The 24633-nt window shown below is 40.8% G+C and overlaps 2 protein-coding genes across 13 annotated transcripts in view; one reads left to right on the forward strand and one right to left on the reverse strand.

Annotated features, from left to right (window-relative positions):
• The window catches only part of TIAM2 (TIAM Rac1 associated GEF 2), a 223415-nt gene extending 212915 nt beyond the window's left edge, over window positions 1-10500 (forward strand). For all 11 annotated transcript variants that reach the window (XM_074333725.1, XM_074333728.1, XM_074333726.1 and 8 more), the window contains 8 exons: window positions 1658-1837; window positions 3494-3612; window positions 4553-4661; window positions 5276-5334; window positions 5984-6089; window positions 7029-7116; window positions 7437-7591; window positions 9371-10500. In XM_074333725.1, coding sequence (XP_074189826.1) covers window positions 1658-1837; window positions 3494-3612; window positions 4553-4661; window positions 5276-5334; window positions 5984-6089; window positions 7029-7116; window positions 7437-7591; window positions 9371-9981 — 1427 coding nt within the window. In that variant the 3' untranslated portion in view covers window positions 9982-10500. The remainder of the gene's footprint in view (window positions 1-1657; window positions 1838-3493; window positions 3613-4552; window positions 4662-5275; window positions 5335-5983; window positions 6090-7028; window positions 7117-7436; window positions 7592-9370) is intronic.
• Window positions 10496-24633, reverse strand: part of TFB1M (transcription factor B1, mitochondrial) — a 54028-nt gene continuing 39890 nt past the window's right edge. Inside the window, exons 6-7 of one of the 2 annotated variants that reach the window (XM_019749250.2) lie at window positions 15434-15561; window positions 10496-10915 (exon numbers count right to left, since the gene is read on the reverse strand). In XM_019749250.2, coding sequence (XP_019604809.2) covers window positions 10672-10915; window positions 15434-15561 — 372 coding nt within the window. In that variant the 3' untranslated portion in view covers window positions 10496-10671. The remainder of the gene's footprint in view (window positions 10916-15433; window positions 15562-24633) is intronic. The other variant, XM_074333737.1, reaches the window with a different exon arrangement.

Below are 24633 nucleotides of genomic sequence, written 5' to 3' on the forward strand. Positions count from 1 at the left end.
ATCTTACGAAAATACATCTAGTGCTATTTAGGTTATCTGAACTGTCTCCAGTCTCCAGGAAAGGTCGCCAGGTTACTTGTATTCTCTCAAGTGTACTTGGAAATAAGATATGAATCTACCAAAGCTTGAACTGTTAATGTCATAAATTTCCAGGATAAAAATGACTTCCCCCAGGACTTGAATGCCTTCTTCCGAACTAAGGATGACCTCATGTGGTTCATTCCCATTATGATTTGCTACCTTCCCAGCAACCCATGAATCAGGACTCTCTTCCATGACAATGGAAAACGTTTGTGGAGTGTTCTATATTTGAACTTTTTAAGTTGTGTCAACAGGGTATCGGGAGTCAAACTAAGATCCAAGCCCCTTCTTCTGTCTGTCATCCAATGCTTCTTAGTGGCATTTTCAGAAAGGTTCCAGAGTTTGCTCTTCAGTGTTTCTCAAAACCAGGAAAAGTACTCTCCATACTATCATGGAGGGCATGCAGAGGTTTATCCAAACACTGTTAGTGTTTAACCAGGTCTACTGACACAGTTCTACCATTTGGTTTAAATCCAGAACTCCATGGTATCCTAGAAAAAAAGGCTCAAGTTTAAAAAATGGAGTCTGGGGCTCTTCCAGTTAACAAGACCTAGCCAACTCTGTTTTCTTGAGTTCTTTCAACAGAGACCTGACTCCACTGGGATTTCCTCCCGGGAACACTTTATTGACAGTACACAAGAAAATAAAAGCATACCAGTGGTTTGCTTACTTTCTCCTTTGTCATAAGGATGAAGAATCATCTTTCCATCCACTTTGTCTGGTGGTCACATTCAAAATGGGTCTGTGTCTCTTAGAAATTGTAGATTTTGCCTTTGTAACAATCCCCCATATAAGGGTATATCTTCATTCAAATGAGCTGAATTCCAAACAGCTGGTCAACCCGAGTGGCCGCTGGTGTGTCCACTGGCTCTCTCCAAACTAAATGCACTTGGATTGTGTGCTCCCTTCGTGACACTCAGACACTGAGCACAGAGGCAGTTTTTACTGCCCAGAGGAGTCTGGATGTTACACCTGGTGGAAGTCTCGACTGCTCGGAGCTGTGGAGGTGGAGGCTGAAGTGCTAAATAACTTATTTTATAGAGAAAGAAAAAAATCTTGCTTTATGAATAGCCCTTGAATGTATAGGATAAGTAACAATTTGTGCTAGGACAGTTGAAAAAAATACTGGTTTATTTTGCTACATGAATCTTTTGGGGAGGGGGTATGGTGTAGGACCCAGATAACATGTTTTGTGGCTTTATGAATTGGCTTTGAAAATTGGAACTCACTTTTTAAGTACCTGTAACCATCTCTCTCATGAGTCTGCATCGAAATGTGCCTTTAAAGTCAGACATTCCTACATTTTGACTTGGCATTCCTCTGTAGTGTGTGGACTGTACTATGCTGGCAGCCTAGTGTCGTCCCTTTGCCCGCGGGATTTGTCACAGCTGTAATGCAGAATCCAGGTTGACAGCTGGGTGCTTGACCTACTGATGCATTTGGGTTGTTATTCAAGAATGGCATTAGGAGGATGATAGAAGTGGACTGATCTGTAAGTCCATTGAAGACGAAATGAAGTGCAATTGAATTCATCCTGCTGTGCTCTTCTAAGGGTCTGTTATCCCTCTGCCTGTAGCTAAAACTGACAAAGCCTTCAAGGCTTTCCTGGATGCCCGGAACCCCACCAAGCAGCATTCCTCCACACTGGAGTCTTACCTCATCAAGCCCGTCCAGAGGGTGCTTAAGTACCCGCTGCTGCTTAAGGAGCTCGTGTCGCTGACAGACCAGGAGAGCGAAGAACACTATCACCTGACAGGTGAGAATGGAGGGGCCTGAGATGCAACCTGACTACGCCTACACACCCCCCTCTGCCCCGGCTTAGTTTCCTATTTTGAAACCCTTCTAAGGACTATGATTGTTCATCTTACATCTAAGTTTAATATGTGAAAATAGCTAGATATATGGCTGTCCCTTTAGATGGGCAAAATGCTTGGCAAAATGACCTCTGTGGAGCCGCCCAAGTCCCTCTGGAGGGATGATCCATTTTCATTTTCATAAGAAGGTAATTTAAGTTCAGTGACTTGAAATCCATGGAGTCAGGTCACTGAGTTAGCAAACAGTACTGCAAGATCCGAAAATCAGGCCTATTTTCCTACGAGTCTGTGAAGTTTTGTGGTGTTTGCTACCCAGAGGGCTGCTGATCAAATACGTTGGGGGTGAGGCTCCACCTTGTGGAATCTCTGAGCAGAGTCTGACTCCCAACACAAACTCCTCACGACAGGTTATGCTTTCAAGTTGACGTGGAGGTGTCTTCTTTTGTCACAGAAATTACTGGCCTAATACACCTTGTCACACAAAGCCACTCCTTTAGATAGTAAAGAGAGTCTCCCTTAAAGAGATGCTGTGTTTGAATTAGAGAGAAATAGTGGTGTTCTATACGTATCAAAACTAAGAGGGCTGGTTACACGACATGTAAAGAAATACCTGGAGAGAGAACAACTTATTAATAAGTGTTAGTATTACTGAATAATAAACACTGAGAAGAGTGTCAGTTAAACTGAATCTTTTACTGTGACAAGCAAACTTCTGTGTTATAAGTAACAAGGACAAAATATTTTTTGTATAAAGTTAAATTCTGTAAGTAAATGCTACAAATTGTGATTAGTATTCAACATACAGTGTGGAAAGTTAGTTTAGCATCATGATGACCTTTAAAAGGCTTCTGTTAAAAACTGCCTTCCAAAACTTCCCCCAGCTGAATTAAAATGTGGAGTCAGGAGAACAAAGTAGGAGGTGACCTGAAATTTTGTTTTTTGACTTCGACAAAATCATCTTGTCCCGCACAGGCCTGTGTAAAAAGTTTTAAGTAAACACCATGCATAAAGGCAACCAATTTCTCTGGCAATTAAGCACTTACAGAGACATCTGTAAGTTCTTAAACACTGTTGTACATACAATTCCATTAACTGGTCCAGGAGGAGAGGCAAAATTTAAGAGCAGGTGCCCTCTGGCCACTTGGTCTAGGGTTCAAATTCTGGCTCCATTCCTTATTTCTCTCTTTGGAAGTCTGGCAAAATCCTTAACCCCTCTGCACCTTAGTTTTCTCATCTGTAAAATGGGATTGAGTACTGTCATCGAGTTATTGTGGAGAATGAGATGATTCACATAAATCACTCATCACAGTACATGCCAAATAGAAAGTGCTCAATAAATGTGAGCCCTTATTATTAGCGATATTTTTAACTTCTAAAAAAACTTACTGCCTCATTTCAAAGAGAATTTAAGGTGGAAGATAATTCTACTCTTCTTCATTTTAATGACTGGATTATACTGGGCTGTTTGAGTCGTGCCTGTGGTTAGTAAGTGCTGGTCCCGAATCCTGGCTTGAATCTTCAGCATTTTCACCACTGCTGTGGGATAGGATTTAAAGTGAACAAAAATTATAAAACAAATCTGATTTCATATTTTGCAGAAGCACTAAAGGCAATGGAAAAAGTAGCAAGCCATATCAACGAGATGCAGAAGATATACGAGGATTACGGGACAGTATTTGATCAGCTTGTAGCAGAGCAGAGTGGGACAGAGAAGGAGGTCGGTGGGACTTCTGCGTTCTGAGATGCTTAACGCATGTGCTCCCTGGGTCTGTAGGTGACCTCTAGGCTGGGCCACCCTGTCAGGGCTTTCCTGGAGGAGGGAATGCCTACATTTTCCCTTGTGATCTCAATGCTTATAATCCACACAGTTTAAGTATAAATCTCACATAAAATTCATTACATTGCTTTAAAACTGTAACCTTATGTCACGTTCACATTGTACAAAGGAAAACACGGTCACTGAGCACATATCCCTACCTCTTCCTGCTTTCCCGTGGGGCATGCGGTGAGAACATAGCAGAGGCTGGAACCACTGTGGAGAGCGTGAGCTGGCAGCGAGAGGATGGATAGAGCAAGTGGGAGCCAGCACACGGACACGATCTAGGGCTTTTTGTCTTCATTTCTGGCTGATTACTGAATTTTGACTCGAGCTTCTAAAATCTACATGTAAGAAGCAATACAGTTTAAGTAGAAAAAGGCAAGAACAGAAAACAGCTGGAATTCAATTTTTTATTACAGTCAGTTTCCGTGTTGGTACTGTTTGATTAGCAGGTCTAGTGTGGATTATGGGTTAGAGATGGTAACTGTATTAGGTCCTGGGGGAAATGTTGACAAGGGCACTTTGGATGGCCCTTGACACCGGTGGAAGTACTGCTATGGAGTAGGTCGAGAGGCAAGTGTCACCCACATATGATACGTGCATCAAACGTGAAAATGCTTCCACTTTTATGTAATTTTTCAAAAAGCGTGATGCTTAGCTCCTATTTTCAAAGGCTCCATTATTCAAGGCCCCATGTTAACAGCATCATAAAAAGCAAACAATGTATTTGTTTAGCAGCGACTGTATATATAGATATATGTGATTCACTATCCAACATGCAACTCAACTACCCCTGGGGTTTCCATGTCTTTTTTCTCTCCTGTTCTTTCCAATACAGGTAACTGAACTTTCAATGGGGGAACTTCTGATGCATTCTACAGTCTCCTGGTTGAATCCGTTTCTGTCTCTAGGAAAAGCCAGAAAGGACCTTGAGCTCACAGTATTTGGTTAGTATTCCATTCCCAAGACTATAAACAAAGAGGCTGGAAGCAGTGAAGAGCATACCCACCCACCAGTCCAGCTAACTCCTGGTTTCCAGGAGCAGCTAGAGTCCTTGCTGGAATGGCTTCTGACAACGGCCAGCCTCCAACTATTGAAAACTCTGCGTACTCCTTACCTTGTTCTCTGCCGCGTGCTGCTTGGCTTAGCGGTTCTCTCCCAGTGTTACAGGAATGGATCTCCCGAGGCTCTTTTGAAACTTGCTACCTCATAGTTTGTTGCACATCGAAATGTCTTAATTCTCCCTGCGAGCCGGCAGAGGGAGTGTGGACTGTGTAGTCTCCCTGACATGGACACCGTGTCCTCAGCCTTCAATAAGACAAAACAAGAATTTTTAAAAATGCCAGGATCCACTTCCGATAATAGCTTTTAACTAAGCAGGTATTCTGCACGATTCATATGCGAACCGGAGGAATACCATTTATTTGCTCGTGTGCTGGCATAGCGGGCTGTTGGAGCTTTATAAGTTTGAAGAGCTTTGTTCTTTTAAAACGTTGAGCTCCGGCTCAACCTTGGAAGTTTGTATAAAATAATGAAAGCCTTTTCTTTCTCTTTTCTTTAGTTTTTAAGAGAGCTGTCATACTGGTTTATAAAGAAAACTGTAAACTGAAAAAGAAATTGGTAAGACAAGAATTAATTTTAATTAAAGCTACTGTTTCATGGCTGTATCTTCCTATTAATGTTGAACTGAGACGCCAGCTAAGCACCCAGGCATCACGGGCTAATATTACTTATTCCTAGGGCAACTGACCAAATCAAATACTTAAGGTATTTCTTATTCTTCCCACCAAAGATGTGGGTTTTAAAAGAAGATGCGGGCAAATACCCATGCTGGGGCCTACATAGAAAACCAGCTTTATATCCCTGAAAATGGCCCGGGTTTGCTCTATACACATGAGAGTCTGTGTAACTTGGGTTTGTTTTCAAATGACTTTTACCTTGACTTAAAAAAAAAACAACCACGCTAGCTGTGGATACTATAAGCCATCAGCTTACCATTTAGAGGTAATGTGAGGACATGGAAGCTCGGTTGTCATTCTTGGTTGGGACCTAGAATGCTGCTCCCCAAACCCTGACTCTGCCCTATCCCCACCATCTGTGAGCTCCTTGAAAACTGGGGCATGCCCGAGCAGAAGTCTCTGCACCGTGAACACCCCCACAGCTGCACGGAGCCTGACACACGGGGTAACTTAAGGGGTCCGTACTATGCGCGCATCCTCCCTGGGCGAGAGCTTGCTGTGACACTTTTCTTGCGGCTTTCACATTACAGCCCTCCAATTCCCGGCCTGCTCACAGCTCCGCTGACTTGGACCCATTTAAGTTTCGCTGGTTGATCCCCATATCGGCACTTCAAGTCAGACTGGGGAATACAGCAGGTAATTGTTTCATGTAGTACTATGCCCGAAAAAATATCTTAAGACACTTATTTGAATTGTGGTGTGAAAGAGCAGGAAAGAATCTTGGGGATCGTTTCTGATGTTATGTAGACAAGGCAAAGGAAGACAGCAGAGGTGGCTCTGATGTTTCCTCACAGACTTGTGAAGAAAGTCAATGCCAGTGGGTGGTGTTTCTTAGCCAAATACTGCTCTTCATTGTTTCCTTCTTGTCACTAGCAACAATTTTTCAACATTTTTCTTTCTGCCTAATATCCTTGATAACCTAAAATATGTTAAAGAAACAAAGGTCCATCAATTTAAGTTTTTACACATTTAGATTCACCAGAAAATTCCTTAAGATTGAGCAATATTACAAATGGTGTCCAAACAAGAAAAAAAATTTTTTTCAACCCTGTACAATATCGAGGTCCTTCTAGAATAGCACGTTCATTCAGAGATACTTCCAGAAAAACGTTCTGGTGACAGTGCCTCTGGCGATGGAGAGGACCAACAGGCTAAGGCGTGCAGTGATGTCTGATTTTTGTTGACGTGCTTACGCTCCCCAGAACATGACTGAATTTGGGGCTGACTTCTCTGACCTCGAGCACTTCCTACTGTTCCTTCCAAGGAATGGGTTGAAAACAGGACCCATTTCCCCTCTTCCCCACAGAGATGGAATTCAGGGATAGGAAGTGAGGAAGCACTAAGATGGATGGGAAGCTTCAGCTGGAAATGTAAGAAATAACTAGAAAGTATTTAACTTTTTGTGAAAGTCATACACAGAATGAGCCGCAGAAGAAAATGATGAGTCAGGGCCGGGAATATTTGACATTTTAAAAAGTCACTCTCTAAACGATGAGTTTTAAACTTCACAAGTGTTCTTAACCACAGGCTCTTTGGGAAAGTTGTGGACTCTTGTTTGTATCGCCTTTCACACAGGGACAGAAAACAATTCCCTATGGGAGCTGATCCATACAAAGTCAGAAGTAGAAGGACGGCCAGAAACCATCTTTCAATTGTGCTGCAGGTATTACTGACTTCCAGAAATGCCAGCCAACGGGAGTAAGACAGAATGACACTCTCTTAAGAAAGGGAGTTAGTTTTCAGTGCCATCCTGAACTGTGGTTCTAGAAGTGTACACTGAGTAAAAACATACCCAAATCGTAGTGCTCAAAAGGACTTCAGTTCTCCTTTGTAAGTGAGGAGACCACGGTGCACAGAAGCTGGTGATTGCTGTCGGTCTGTCCTGAGAGCAGTAATGTGCCCCACGAGGACCGCGGGACGTGCACTCGGAGCACGAGGACACTAGACACTAATGCTGCTCTTTCTCTCCCTCCCTGCCCCCAGTGACAGTGAAAGCAAAACCAACATTGTCAAGGTGATTCGATCTATTCTGAGGGAAAACTTCCGGCGTCACATAAAGTGTGAATTACCCCTGGAGAAAACGTGTAAGGACCGCCTGGTACCCCTCAAGAACCGCGTTCCTGTTTCAGCCAAATTAGGTGAGAACTGTGCTGGCCTGGTGGTTTCTCAGGAAAACACCAAGCTTCTCTAAAGGACATATGTTCTTTTAAAAAATTTTGTTAAATTTACTGGGGTGACATCTGTTAAAAAAATTACATGGGGTCAAGGGTACAATGTTATACTACTGGGTGCTCACCACCCAGTGTCAGTTCTCCATCCATCACCATACAGTTGACACCCTTTTCCCTCTCCCCGCTTCACCCTCTGGTAACCACTATACTGTCGTCTGTGTCAAGGAGTTTTTATCTTGCTTGTTTGTTGCTTAAGAGTTTTACGTCCCACATGAGTGAAGTCATATGGTTCTCTCCTTTTTCTGACTTAGCTCACTTAGCATAATTGAAGATCCACCCATATTGTCGCAAATGGCAGTATTTCATCTTTTCTCATGGCCGAGTACTATTCCATTATGTATATATACCACATCTTTATCCAGTCACCCATCAAAGGACACTTAGGTCATAAAGATTATGTACCCCTGTGATCACTGCAGCATTATTCAAGGTTGCCAAGACATAGAAACACGCTCTTATAATACAGTAGGAAGTCATCACTTTGTAAGTTATCAGGTAAACTTTGTAAGCTCTAAACCAGACACCCCAATACCCGTGTGAGAAGGTAGTGGCAACTTTTTCCTTTTAAGAAACCTAAACATGCCTCTTGTTCCCAGACCTTTTATAAAATAGAACCACTCCTAACCCCAATTCCCGTTTCCCCAGCAGCTGACACCGTCTGCACTTGCCATCTTACCTGTTTCTCCTACTGACACGTACAGCAGTGCAGGGACTTGGTTCTGCTCACGGCAGCATTCCCTGTGCTCAGGACAGTGCAAAGCTTCCAGAAAGTCAGGGCTTATTGAATCAAGATCAAGAAACCGAAATACTCATTCTTACCCAATCAATAAGTCGGTAGGGAAACATTCCAAATCACGGTTCTGAAACTTTCTGCCTGTTTTTAAAATTTCAGCTTAAGTTTTTAGAACTTTCTATATTAATGACTTTGTTACTATCCTTGATGTTGTTTTCAGTCTTACAAAATGTCTGTCCTTTTTGCTTACAGTTTGACCTCTTCAGATTTACTGTGTATTTTCTATTTTGTTCCCTCTTGCCCAAAGCAGCTGTGGCGATCAAAAACAGGCTGCTATCTGCAGAAACACCACAAGTGAGCGGAGGCTCCCCATCGCCCCTTCAACCCAAAAGAAAGGAATTATACACACACACACACACACACACAAATGATTAAATAGTCATATTAAATCTCAGAAAGTTGGTTAGAAATACCAGCAGACAGTTCTCATGAGAGATGAAGAGTATTTTCCTACATTTAATTGAGCAGCAAGGGAAATAAAGGTGAGGAGGTAGGCATAGAAATAGCGTGTAATCTTGGCTATCAAATTAGTAAGTATGTTGAAGAAAAGGAACCTAGATTTTATTAGTAACGAGCTTTTCAACTTATCCATTGGCAAAATAAGAACCTTAGCCCTTATGATAGTTTATAGCTTATTCTATCTAAATAACTGGTCATCTAAAAATGCCAAATTCCCTGACTTAAAGATTCAGAGAAACACGAACAAAAGTTTCCACACTTCCATTATTTACCTGTTTGTTTTTTTTCCCAACTCCCAGGACAGTTGGTAACTGAAGTGAGCTGATAAAATCTGAAGTAATTAAGATGTTAAATCATGTAACTACCATGCAGAAATTGCACACTGTGCAATCTGTTTCTCTATCACAAGGGGAAATGTGCTTTTCTCCCTGCAGCTTCATCCAGGTCCTTAAAAGTCCTCAAGAGCTCCTCCAGCAGCGAGTGGCCCAGCGAGCCAGGCAAGGGCAGCTCCCTGGGTTCCGACGAGGGCAGCCTGAGCAGCAGCACCCAGGGCAGCAGCTGCCACACGGCCGGCGGCCGGCACGATGCCCTGAAGCAGTCCCCCACAGGCTTGACAGAGTTTTCAGACGGTCTCATCAAAGAGAGTGACATTCTGAGCGACGAAGAGGAGGACTGCCACCAGCCTGGGGAACAGGGCAGCCCCACCAAAGACATCGAGATTCAGTTCGAGAGACTGAGGATCTCCGAGGACCCAGACGCCCATCCAGCTGAGCCTCAGCCCGGCACGGACGGCCAGCAGGGAGGGGAGCAGCCCAAACTGGTCCGGGGGCACTTCTGCGCCATTAAACGAAAAGCAAACAGCACCAAAAGGGACAGGGGGACTCTGCTAAAGGCGCAGATTCGTCACCAGTCCCTTGACAGTCAATCTGAAAATGCCAACCTCGATCTCAATTCTGTTCTAGAGCGAGAATTCAGCGTCCAGAGCTTAACGTCAGTTGTCAACGAGGAGTGTTTTTATGAAACAGAGAGCCACGGGAAGGCGTAGTACAGTTTCAATTCAGATATGGATTGAATTGCTCGTTTCACTTTTAAACTGGTGGTAAAGTGGAAACTGCAGAAAAACTATTCCTTATTGGGTTTTGTGCAGTATACATTTTCCCACAAAATAGCTGTAAAGATTTAAGTTATTTTAATTTATTGTGGATCAGAAAACTAGATTAAACTGGTCAGAATCTGTAAATTACTTAGGTTTATATTCCTTTTGAGCAGGTATCAAAATGACTTAGAATCGGTAAAATTGCATTCTAATTATTTTAATTTATATGGAAAAAGCAAGATGGGGAAGTTGTGATTAATAGCTTTTAAAAAAACGTCCTTTTTTTCCAGTCCTCTGGGCATTTTCTTCAAGTTTTTAGTTTTTGCTTTATTTAAAGCATATTTATTTTAATGTGGGTTAGGGGCACAATGTGCAGATATTTCATTTTTGTAAGGTTGTTATAGATACTGTTTTTACTAAACATGTCATATCTATGCAGTATACATTAAAAGGAAGCTTGTACTGTAACTTGATTATATTTATTTTCTCTACCAACCTGTACAGTAAATGGGAAGGAAGTCACATTCTGGTAATTGGTATTTTTATTGTCATTCTGTAGAAGGCAAAAGAGTACACATATGAGAAGCTCAACCTTGTGAAAATCAACATTTGGTAAGCTGCTGGCCCCTGGAGTGGCAGCTAGAGTCCGTAACTCTCTCGGTCATCCTCTTTTTCCTGATTTTTGCTTTTATTTCTCTTGAGTTCGTCTCTGAAATTATAAGCAAAGAGGTTTGGGTCTTCATCACACATTTTTCGGTATACATCACAGAGGCTCTTAAAATGTGAGATAGAGAGTTGCCTGGGTCGAAGAGTAGGGTCCACATCTGCCAACTGTAACAGTTTTTCAGTGCTTTCTAAGCGCTGAGCTTCAGGGAATAACATTCTAAGAAAAGGAACAAAATCAGAATTTTATTTTAGAAATTATGCAAATCACAACGTTTCCTTCTACCCTCACTTGAAAATGACATGGTTCTGACAACTTGAGGCAGTGGAAGCGGCAGCTGCCTGTGGGGGCACCACACCAGGACAGGCACTTCAGTGACACCACCAGGCAACAGGTACGACCACTGAAGGCCGAGCTAATCGCTATTCTGAGTTGCACGGCATGCACAGATGGGAAAACATTTTTCAAAGCTAAATCAATACATGCCTCTCTAAGGTAAGTGTAAAGTCATGTCTGCTCATTTGCATTCTTAGCGAAATGTAAGTTTGATTTGCTTCACTTTTTAGTATGAAAGTTGTCTATTCTTGAGTGATGTTATCAGTTTTGATTCTCTATAATTTGAACTTAGCTTTTGGAACTCTTTACACCCCAAAAGAATGACCTTTCTTGCCAAAGTCAGAAAACAATGGATGTGGAATGCAAATAGTTATTCCCATTCTTTAAGATATCTTGAACTCCTTTAAAATGAATTAGAAGTACATATTTTGTATTTCATCTAACAAAATCGAATCATTGTTTTAAAAGGAGTAGCCACACTGATGCTAAGTTTTTCTGAAGCTGAGTTTTTCTTACAGCTGATGGTGCTCTCAGTAAGGAACTCCATGTTCCCTACACTCTCGGGGTGAGCTGACTGAGATGGATGAGTTCAGTTTCATGGCAAGGAGGGTCTAATCATGTTTCCTAACATCAGGAACTAATTTATGATGCGACTGAAGGATACCAACAGGTGAAAGTAGGTCAGGCTACTGGGTCCATATCTGCACAGGGGACCGAGTATGTGAAATGAATGGGGCCTATCACTTAGCTAGGGGATTGTCTTGAAAACACCAGCTCAAACAAATTCCAGAATATCCAAAAGTAGGAGGATATACCTTTTGTGATTTCCTTCCCACCCCCACAAATCAGGGCCATTCTATATGGAGGAAATCAAGCAGGAAATCAAAATCTACCTTGAGAAAAATGAAAACAACTTTCCAAAATGTATGGGATGCAGCAAAAGCAGTGCTAAGAGAGAAGCTCACCCCAACCCAAGCCGACCTTAAGAAAAAAATCCCAAATCTAATTTTACACCTAAAGGAATTAGAGAAGAACAAACAAAATCCAAAGTAAGTAGAAAGAAGGAAATTATAAAGATCAGAGTGGAAAGAAATGAATTAGAAACTAAAAAGCAATAGAAAAGAACTATGAAACTAAAAGCTCTGGTTCTTTGGAAAGACAAACAAAATTGATCAACCTTTATCCAGACTCATTGAGAAAAGAGTCCAACGAAATAAAAAATGAAAGAAGTTACAACCTATACTACAGAAACACAAAGGATCATAAAAGAATACCATGAGCAATTATATGCCAACAAATTGAACAGCCTAGAATAGATAAATTTCTAGAAATATACAACTTTCTAGACTGAACAAGGAAGAATTTGAACAGACTCATTACTACCAATGAAATTGAAGCAGTAATTAAAAAAAAAACTCCCAAGAAACAAAAGTTTAGGACCAGACAGCTTCATAGGTGGTTTTTCCCAAACGTTTACATGCTTTTCAATATATGAGAAAAAAATTGAAGAGGGAAGAATGCTTCCAAACTCATTCTGAGGCCAGTATTACCCTGGTACCAAAACCAGACAAACACATTACAAAAAAAGAAAATTATAGGCCAATATACCTGAAGAACACAAATGTTAAAATTCTCAACAAAATATTAGCAAAACGAATTCAACAATACACTAAAAAGATTATACACTATGGTCAAGTGGGATTTATTCCAGGGATGCAAAGATGGTTCAATATGCAGATCAATCAACATGATACACTACACATCAACAAAACCAAGGATAAAAATCATATAATCATCTCAATAGACGCATAAAAAACATTTGACAAAATTCAACATACACTTATGATAAAAACTCTCAACAAAGTGGGTACAGAGGGAACATACTTCAATATAATAAAAGCTTTATGTGACAAACCCACAGCTAATGTCTTAATGGTGAAAAGCTAAAATATCAGGAACAAACAGGATGCCCACTTTCACCACTTTATTCGACATAAGGTAGTATTAGAAGTCCAAGCCATAGCAATCATACAAGAAAAAGCAATAAAAGGCATCCAAAAGGAAGAAGTAAAAATCACTATTTGCATGATATTATATACAGAAAACCCAAAAGACTCCACCAAAAAAACTACTGGAACTAATAAATGAATGCAGTAAAGTTGCAGAATACAAAATTAATAAACAGACATCTGTTGCATCTCGATACACCAACAACAAACAATCAGAAGGAGACATTAAGAGAACAATCTCATTTACAATTACATTAAAAATAATAAAATACCTAGGAATAAATTTAACCAAGGAGGTGAGAGACCTATACTCTGAAAACTGTAAGATACTGAAGAAAGAAAATGAAGAGGACACAAATAAATGGAATATACCATGCTCATGGCTTAATATTGTTAAAATGTCCATGCTACACAAATTAATCTACATATTCAATGCAATCCCTACCAAACTACCAATGGCATTCTTCTCAGAACTTAGAACAAATAATCCTAAAATTTATATGGAATCAAGAAAGACCCTGAACAGCCAAATCTTGAGAATGAAGAACAAAGTTGGAGGTATCAGGCTCCCTGATTTCAGAATATACGACAAAGCTTTATAATCAACAGAACATTACTGGCACAAAAACAGATGCACAGATCAACAAAACAGAACACAGAGCCCAGAAATAAACCCTTGCTTATATGGTGAATTAATCCACAACAAAGGAACCAAGAATATACAATGGGGAAAGACAGGCTCTTCAATAAGTGGGGTGGGGAAAACTGGACAGATTCGTGCAAAAAATTAAACTGGGTCACTTTCTTATACCATACAAAAGATAAGCTCAAAATGGATTAAAGATTTAAATGTAAGACCCAAAACCATAAAACTCCTAGAAGAAAACATTGGCAGTAAACTCTGACATTGCTCTTAGTAATATTTTTTCTGATACATCTCCTCAGGCAAGGGAAACAAACAAAAACAAATGGGATTATATCAAACTAAAAAGCTTCTGCACAGCGAAGGAAACCACCAACAAACAAAACGACAATCTAGTGAATGGGAGAAGATATTTGCAAATGATATATCTGATGAGGGGTAATGTCCAAAATATATGAGGAAGTCATACAATTCAGTAAGAAGAAAACAATCTGATTAAAAAACAGGCAGAGGACCTGAATAGGCATTTCTCCAAAGCAGACATACAGATGAAAAGATGCTCAATATCACTAATCATCAGAGCAATGCAAATTAAAACCACAAATGATACCCCCTCACACCTGTCAGAATGGCCATCATCAATAAACCAACAGGTGTTGGTGAGGATGTGGAGAAAAGGGAACCCTCGTGCACTGTTGGTGGGGATGTAAATTGGTGCAACCACAATGGAACACAGTATGGTGGTTCCTCAAAAATTAAAAATAGAACTACTGTTCAACCAAGCAATTCTACTTCTGGATATTTAACTAAAGAAAACAGAAACACTAATTCGAAAAGATATATGCACCCCTATGTTTACTGCGGCACTATTTACAGTAGTCAAGACATGGAAGCAGCCCAGTGCCCATCAATAGACGACTGGATAAAGAAGATATGGTCCATATACAGTAAAATATTAGTCATAGAAAAGAACAAAATCTTGCCATTTGGGACAAAATGGATGGACCTAGAGGGTATGATGGTAAATGAAATAAGTCAGACAGAGGAAGACAAACACCATGGGATTTCACTTATGTGTGGAATCTGAAAAAAGAAATGAACAAAATAGAAACAGACTCATAGATAAGGAAAACAAATTGATGGTTGCCAGAAGGGAAGGAGGTGAGGGATCGGTGAAGGGGAATAAGAAGTACAAACTTCCAGCTATAAAATACGTAAGTCACAAGATGTAGTGTACAGCACAGGGAATATACTCAATAATATTGCAATAACTACGTGTGGTGGCAGATGGGTACTAGGCTTATCGTGGTGATCACATTGTAAGGTATATAAATGTCAAATCACTGTTGTACACCTGAAACTAATATAATATTGTATATCGACTCTATTTTAATGAAAAAGAAAACACACCACACATTTGCTGTCAGAAATGTCAAGAGTCAGCACTTCCGGTAGTCCTGACTGAGCAATCATGACCTTCCCAGGACAGGGTCATTATAAACTCTGTGACTGACTGTCGGTTTCAGGTTGCACTTAGGACAAAACGAAACAAAAGAGATCCATCTGAAGTGAAATCAAGGATTTTGCTTTTCCTCAGTGGCAGTCAAGCTTTGTGCCTCGCAGGATATGAACTGAGAGTCGTATTTATAGATAGCTTGAAGAATCCTACAAACAAAGTGCTTAATCTTTACAAAAGTGGTTAAGGATTTTAGAAAGAGTGCTGCTGAAAGGAAGCGGAGGCATTCTTACCCAAGCCCCCGGTGGCAGTATTTCCTTCGGAACTGAAATACATTCTGGACGACTTTTTCCACCAGGTTGAACGGCTGCTGTATCCTGGGCTGTGTCAGGGGTGTGAAATGCACCACGCCCACGTCCACCTTTGTTGTAAGCAAACATACATCAGTTTGGTACAGGGTCTAACTTTGTAAACCACAGGAGGAAGGGTTGTCAAGGGCATGGTTTTCATAAATAAACCTCTACATGGACTCCGGTTTCATCTTCGCTAGGCACGTAATATGCTGCATTTGCATTTGAGCTGACTCAGAAATCACAGTTGGTTGCACTAGTTCTGTAACGACATCCACTAGACCTGTGCTTGATGATCACTTAATTTTAAAATGCAGTTTCACAATGGCCTTTAAGATCAATCCAAATAATCATTAAAGTCAGTAGGCAGAGAACACACGGCATTACAATATTTTATTTAACCTGTGAATTGGTAAAAAAATAAGCTGCAGCAGCAGTTCTGACTCTTAAGACTAGCCTTCAAAACAGAGAGAGAAGGCAGATGGGCCCCCAAGGACCACTTAGTGCTAAACTCCCCAGAAAGTGAATCCATTAGGACACCACTTGTTTTGGTCCAGACACTGATTAATCAGCCGGACAGAAGTCATGAGCGGCACCTGCAGTCACATAACTTTCTGGGAACAACTTTAAATGCCCCAAAAGGCACAGGCAGGATCCAAGTAGAAAAAGGAAACCACCAAAAATGTCACTGTTTCAGTGTTAAGCTGCTACCAGCTGTTGAGATTCTTTAATTATCAGAAAATAAAACTTTTCAGGCATGTTTGATAAGACACTCGGACCCTAAGTTATTCACAAAATGGGCTCATGATGATTCACAAGGATATACTCAAAATAACAGAGGAAAAATATTGAAAGTAGAGACAGATGGAGAAACGGAGTCAAAGGGTGATCACACACAACCAAATGCTGGACACGAGATGTTGGTCGGGAAATGGGAAGCCTGTTAATAACTTACAGAAGCATGAGCTCTAAGGAACTGTTAAACTTGCTACTTACACATCATACAGACTCTACAAAGGCTAAGAAAGTGCACAATTTATGAAGTGTGCGTTGCACCACTGCTTTTCAAAAGGAATTCTCTCTCTCTTTTTTTAACTCTACAGGGGTCACCATGTTCTCTTAGGAGGACTTGCTTCTAAATTATCTTGTAGCTACAAAAATTCCTTAACATTGGCCTGTATAATATGTGGATGGGCTGCTGTGCTTTTTGGTTTTAGGGGGGAGGACAAATACTTGCATGACATGAGACTGTGTGGACAAGAACAGAAGAAAATGACAGTATATCGCCAGCATCAGGCGGCTTTTGGAGGAGGCAGCGGCGTTTCTCCTAAGGGCTCGGAGCTGCCTCACGGCAAGCTGACTCACCAGGCCCTCCCCTCTCCTTGAATACTCACTGATCCTGCCACAAATCAAGTGTTTTCGATTAGCTATCGCTGCACCTCTTGGATGCAACTAGAAGAGGTGGATGGTAGGAATGGTCCTAAGCCGTGGAGTGAAAACTGCCAGTGGAGAGGTCTTTTCACACTGAAAATGTTCCCCTAAATGTCCATCAGCCTTTAGACTATTTTAATGACGATTACGCCCCTTTGGTGGAAGACCAGTTATTCCACTTCAGAGAGTGACTACCTGAAGACAACGTTAAGTTCTTACTAAATTTGAATTGTTTTCAATTGTTGCTTATTTAGTTTCACCAAGTTGAGTAACAGGTACTTCCTGTAGGAAACAAAGTGCCTTGGTTAAAAGCCAGGACTTTCCTTACTTCTTCACACCACCACCATGGAGCAGGGTCCAGGGGTCTCAGAGAGGTCTGTGATCAATACAAAGACGAGACGGGCTGAAGAGGATAGGGGTCTATGGAGGTGACTTCAGGGTTAAGGGAACGGGTACTAGAGCTGGGGAAGAAGAGTTGGCTTCATCTCAGAGCGTTTCTGTGGCAGGAAAAAGTACAGATAGAATCTGAGTGGGGAGAGTGGAAGAAGCAGCCCAAAATACACTGGAATGACTTTAAAAGTCAGAATCCTGCTTGTCAACTCTGAAATGTCCACTCCACCTTTCCTCCTGCTGATTTGGAACAGAGAAGTGAACCCAACTGTCAGGGAATGTTCCAGACCATTCTCTAGACTTCACCCCGTCACTCTCTAAGTCTCCATGCCATTTCCACCATCCCAGCTTACGGCATTCCTGCCCCTGCCTCTCATCCTGCCACCCTCCGTGACTCCTTCAAACCTTTCAGCCCAATTTTTCCAAATTACCCTTAGTTCTGAAAGAAATTCTTCCAGTTACCAGGTGTGATCCAACAAGACTGCCAGTCTCCAGAGGAAAGAATCTTTTAGCAAAATATGAAATAAATTTAAGCCCCACCTAACCCAAATCCACGAAATATTATCAAAATTCTACAAAATGTTTAAATACAATTAAGAGCAAACACACAAATACAGGGATAGATGTATTCTCCTTCCAGGACAGAAACTGTCACTTCCAGCTTCCTTGGATTTTAAAATTTGACCTCATCTTTATTTGCCTGATTTCATTCCTTTGAGATACAATTGGTATTTGCAAATACAGGAAATGCCTAACATTTGCTTTATTTAAATCAAATTTTAAAACCCTGTGCAAATATAGCAGCACCCCACGTAAACTATAGCAATTGACTTCGAAAGTTTGAATTCTGATACCCGGTTAAGTGGGCTAACAGCACATCGCAGCTAAAAAATGTTTTCCACTCACAATCAAGTACAGCTACTATTAGTGGGGGACCCTGCGAAACTCACCGTAAGAAAGGCTCTCCTTTCTTATGTAGTGTGTTGTGTCCTCCTTGAAACCCCTGGGCTACCTTCACCACCCTCTTCTCTACCCCTGCCCCCACAGAAGCCCTTCTTAGAATCACTCTAAATGACGGAGCCCATTTTCTCTGAAACCACAGGAAAGCTGTTTGGTAACTATGGCAACAGACACAAAAAAGCTTTGTACTTATAATTGAATGCTTAAAATTATAACCATTTTGTTCTTTCCTTGACTTGAAGTCTATTAAAGGGTTTGGTTACAAAAGAAATCGGTACACAGGTACTACACGCACTTAAAAATTCTAGTTTAATGTTGCCAGCCCCTTTCCAAACTCAGTTTATCAGTACACCCAAATGACTCACTAAAATTTCAAATTAAAGGATTTATAATGAATTTCAATATTTGCCTCTCCAATCCACTGTAACGTCAATGCTATTCCAGGCTGAGATGATGTTTCTCAATGTCTACAGACTTGGCTACAACAGGCCGGAGGCAGATGTTCCATTTTCCAGGCCAGGGTGTCCAGGACGTGACCGATTATGAGCTCAGAGCACAGTGTGGACTCAGAAGAGACCGGGGGTAAGAAGCTATTCAATCTGAAATCTTAGATATTGCCAACGCAGATCCTGCATGGACGTGATATGGGGAAACCTGAAGCACGAATGGCCTGGTTCCTGACTCTGACATCATAATACGCCAAAGAGCTAAGTAACTACCACATGAGATACTGGCCATTATTCAAGAAAGGGTCTTTAACACCTCCCATGGCGTTCAAGGCCTTAATGCACAAGCCAGTGGAGAGGAAAAATGATTAGGGAGTTACAATTTAATCACGTGAGGCAGAACCCTAACTGGGAGATGAAGAAGGAATGGTGAGACAAGAGAATGACTACGGGAGTCATCAACAAGACGTCAAGAACAACACGAGAAGAACGGTCCACAGTCGGTGGAACTGTGTGGGACAGACCTGTGCAGACCGGGTGGGAAGGGTCTGGCTGGTTCTGAGGGTGTGGGCACCGCCTGATGGGACAAGGGGTGAGGAGTTGGGGAGAGTCACATTCAGTGTCAGGTGAGATGACAGTTAGGTGAGCACATTGTGGAATGCTTGGTTCCTCCTCCACTACTTACTCTTCAGGTACCGACACCAAACTAATGACAGTCTGCAGTAGGACGTCACAGGCCCCCAGTTACAGCTTCCCCAGACAAGGATAACAGAGTGGCTAGTCATTAAAGCCTGTGATTTTATAATTACACATTCTATAAAAACACACACACATTTACACATAGGAATGTAGATCAGATTTCCTATAATTAACTTATTCTTCCTGTAATCCTTGTCCCAAGCCCAATTTAAGGACAGAATTTCAGTTGTAAAACCTTAAAATTCAAAACACTTTAAAAGCATTCCAGGTATTGCAAACCAATGTATTCAACCAAGACTGACACACAGTACCAACATACCTTGCTCAGAAGTTTACAGTTTGTGTTTGTTATTATACCAATATTAATTTCTGCACAAGTTCCACCCCACCTTTTTGTTACTCCTACAGATCTCTGAATGGTCTTTCTTTCCTTTTTGGAATCATAAAACAAAACAAAACAAAAAACAACAAAAAAAGATTTTAAACAGTCATACAATGTTTCTTCTCTGAGCATAAGCATGTAAGAAAATCACAGAGAGCTGAGCGCATGATGAGAAGGTCTGCAGAGAAAGAGGTTTTTACTGTGTAAATTATGTATGTAAATGTATGTGTATGCAAATTAAGCCTACTCACAGCAACAACCACAACAACAACAACAACATGAGTCAGGGTCTCTTGGTCCCAGGAAAGGGAACAATTTCAGGGAGGTGAACATTGAATTCTAAACAAAAAGCAAGAGGACAAGAACTAACACTGGATTAGGATTTTCCGTTATATTTAACCTGGAGCTTCCGGAGGATGGTGGAGGAAACACTTTTCTGTAACCATGACCTTCCCTACAAATCATGACTTTGGTGTTTGTGAAACAGCGCCATCTGGAGGTGCCCTGCTCCCACGGCAGTTGTGCGTGTGGTCGGAGTTGAACAGCCTCAGGGCTGCCCCGCCAGGTGGCAGCACATGGAACCACCAAGGGCTTAGCTGCTGGTTTCCAGGTCCCCAGAAACTCTGACCCCTCAGAATGAGTCAGTTCCTTAGGGATGATCTAACTAAGCAAATGCACAAGAAACTCAACAAGTGCTGTTGCTATAAAAAATATTATTAAAAGACTGATAAATGAACATGGATGGAAGTATACTAATTTAAAGTGAGCCAAATACATTAACACTGTCAAAGAGATGAGAGACTTTCCTCAAGTTGACTAGCAGGTCTATTCCCTTCCTATAAAAACGCCTTATAAGTGCGAGCTCCCTCGTGATTCTGAAACGGGGGCCAGCATACACACGGATGCTGGATGGTCGCTGGCACCAAGCCTCAGGGCCTGAGCACTGGGCCCCGGATGCCCCAGTCCAGGTGCTGTCAGCACCCAGGCCAGCCCTCCTTTCGCCGAGGTTTTCTTCTTTAAATGTGGTCAAGCTGTCCTGGGTTTCCTGTTTCTGATTCGAAAGACGGTCTGTGTTTTTAAAGGTGAATTCTACAGCTACTGGATCTCATCTTTACATGTTGATTTTACTAGTTTAACTCATGGAGGTCTGGGGGGGCCTCCCAGTTCTCCCTATGTATCACAGAGGTATAAAAATAAATCAGAAATGAAGAAAACTGATGCAAGCTCTCTAATCTGGCAAGATCACAAAGTCCACCCAGGACCTTCGAGTGCGGGCTGGGACCTGGCTGGCTAGAAGGGGGACAGTCACAGGGACCAAAGGCAGAGAAAGAAGGGGTGAGGAGGAGAGGGCCGCGAGGGGAGGGCCAGGCCTAAAGCAGACACATTCCGCTCACAAGCTCATACCAATATATGACGGAATGTTTAAAAAAATGTCCTGCTCTTCAAAATAATGTGCAAAGAGAATGCAATGGCAAGGCCACAACAAATACAGACTTATTTATGAGATTGAAAACACTCAGTTGATCCATGAATGTTACCACAGTCCGGAGACAGCCTTAATATTCTAAAATAATGTGGTGAACGCATTACAAAGCAATCCTCAAGGTCCTTTCTCATGAAGACAGAAAAAGGAGCAACAAAATGTACAAATAAGGTGATACGAGAGTGAATGGAAGTGCAGCCTGTAAGCAGAGACACGTGCCCGACTTACCGCGGAGGTCACTGAACTAGGTAGGATAGCCTTTTCAGACATTTGGAACACACATAAACCCACGAATATTCACCTTCATTTTCTCTACAGTCAACGAATCTACAAATGACCAATTTTAAAAGTTAAGAAAGCCTTCACTGTAGTGTCAAGTATTATTTAAAACTAAAAAGACCCTAAAGATGGAGGAAAACAAGGCACTGATCATGCTCACAGCTGATCACTGTTAATTTCCTAAGGGGTCAGAAGAAAACCATGATTTTTAAGATTAAGTCAATCACTTTAAATTTGTGGGACTGGAAGAGGTAACTACCATGTTTCCCCGAAAATAAGACCTAGCCGGACAATCAGCTCTAATGCGTCTTTTGGAGCAAAAATTAATATAGTAAAATACAGTAAAATAAGTAAAATAAGTAAAATAAGTCTTATAGTAAAATAAGACCAGGTATATAATATAATATAATATAATATAATATAATATAATATAATATAATATAATATAATATAATATAATAATTCTGGGTCTTATATTAATTTTTGCTCCAAAAGACCCATTAGAACTGATTGTCCAGCTAGGTCTTATTTTCGGGGAAACACGGTATTTTATACTCTGAACTTTCATTATTTTCATGGGTGAACAGCAAGCAAATAAGAAAAGACATTTGTTTTTAAAATCAGAACCCCAACTTTTCATTGGAATTAAGTGAGCAGTGTTTTAAACATACAATGACTGGGTATCATCTCAGACCAATGAAATAAGAGCCACTGGGCTGGGTCTGGGGCCTCAGGCCTTTCCAAAGCTGGATGCTGCTCACGTGTGGGCAGGGGTGAGAAACACAGTTCTGGAAAACCACCTCATACAAAGATATGCTATTATTATTTCTCAAATATTCAGTTAAATTACCGATTCTTTCAGAAAAAGAAAAGCCTGTCTGAATATCCAGATTATCTTCACTAAGAAAAACAAACACTAAGGCAATCACACGTAATTTTTTTCTTAAAAATAGATGAGTAAAAACATTTTAAAGAAGAAAATAGATGACCTGCTGAGTCACTGGCCAGCTATTCTGCAGTCACTTTGCATGAGTGAGACGAAAATGTTTATGTCTAAAGATACACAGGTGTCAGGGTTAATTTGTCTCCACAGCTTAATCCAGAGAACCACAGAAAGAAGTAACTCATTAGAATGAGACTGAGAAATCCATTCTAAGTGGAGGCAGGGCTTACTCTGGGCCTGACTCCCACACCGGCTACTTACTCATTTTACGACCTTAGTCAAGTTACTTAACTTCTCTAGAGCTTAGTTTTCTCATCTATAAAATAAGGATTCCTGTTATCTCACAGACTTGTCTTGAGTGTTAAATGCCATAGCGCCTGCAACAGTCTCTAGCATATGGGAACCAGCTTATAAATGGTAGATATTACGATATCAAGATTACAAACTTAAGAGTTGCAAAATTACTTAAAATGAATCTCTTTTGGAAAGGATAAAATTATGCAAAGGTAATGTATGGCTTAATGCTATTTTATATACTCAAAATCAGTTTCTGAATCTTTCAACAAATATTGACTGTACCCCTCCTGTGAGCCAGGCACCCACCTGGCAAAGGCGAAGCAGCGATGAACAAGATGGACGGAAATATTTGCCTCGTGAGGTTTACATTCTAGAGGCCTTAAGCCAGACAGTCAGAGGTAGGATTCTTGATCTATTTTGAAGTTTGGGAACAACTCGATTTGTTGACTGGATGTTGGGTAGGGAATCGAGGATGCTTGTAAGATCCAGGGCCTGCCAAATGGAAGGACGCGTTTGCCACTGCTGGGCATGGGGAAATGGGTAGACTTGATGTGGGGAAGGTCACCTCTGTTTTGCCCAACAGGTGTAAGGTGTGTTATCAGTGATGTCATGCCAGAAGTTGGATATATCATACAACTTGGGAGGGAGCCGGGGAAGAGAAAAACTGAGGTAAAGATAAACTAAGATAGGCTTATCTAGGCAAGACTTAATCCCCTTTAATGTCCACATTGGAAATATATAATAATGTTGATAAATTATATTTCTCTCTACAACTCTCCTTTTCAGCTCCTTTTTTTATATAAGAAATTCTGCCTGAATTAAAGGTCTGCAGTTAATGAAAGTTATTTGCATTTCAGAAGTTTACCTTTTAAAAACAGGCAGTTAATATTTTATAGGGTAAGTATTCTCATCAAGGCAGAAGAAAACGAAGTTTTGAAAATAGTAATGACATGAAAGCACGCTTAAGCCCTTCATCCTCCGCGAGTTGCACTACGCTGAGGTCAGGGTTGGGGCTGGCTCGTCCCTCCACCTGCCATCAGCCAGCCTCAGCACAGGTAAGTCGGCACGGACAACCGTGACAAGGAACAAAACAAGCCAAGCCACTAAGGGTACCTGGGGGATTCCTGATCCAGCAGAAATAACAATGCTGCTCCTGTTAGAGCCTGAAATTCAATTCTACCTCATCCAGTATTTATACAAGGATTGTCTATATATTTCCATGAAATAAAAGAAACTTTATACATCAAAATTAAAGTACTGTGGCTAAAAAACAAATCCACAGGCATTAGATTTCTAACAATATCTTGCTAATGCCAGAATTAGAAAAAAATTAAAAGAAACCATAAATAAATAAATAAATAATCCCAGTAAACAAAAATCTAGAAAAATCCAAATGGAAACATGCACTTTATTATAATTGCTTTAAAAGAAATGGTTAACATCTAACATGGTACTAGCAGTTTTAAATTTTTTTAAATCTAATCATAAAATTATCTTCCTTTATAGTGGCTATGAATTTATAGCTTGTAGAACTGAAATTACTGAGGAAGAAAAAACTGAGAACCCAAAATAGATGGAGGTGAAATATGTACCATTCTTCATGATCTAGAACCTCAATGCTTGATTTCACTGTTTCATCTAAAATGTTTCATCACATCATTTTGATGTAATTTCTTTATAAATGTTTCTAAAAGCTCTAATACAAGTTATACTCCAGAAATCTCTCTCAGTTGGAAGGACTAGAGGAAGAAAATTCAGGACATCCCCCGCCCCCCAAAAATACTTGTAGGTTTACTGATCAAAATTCTAGTCAACAGTTGTTGCTGGTTTTTT

Source organism: Rhinolophus sinicus, linkage group LG05 (assembly GCF_036562045.2).
Source record: "Rhinolophus sinicus isolate RSC01 linkage group LG05, ASM3656204v1, whole genome shotgun sequence".
In the NCBI taxonomy this organism is placed as follows: Eukaryota; Metazoa; Chordata; class Mammalia; order Chiroptera; family Rhinolophidae; genus Rhinolophus; species Rhinolophus sinicus.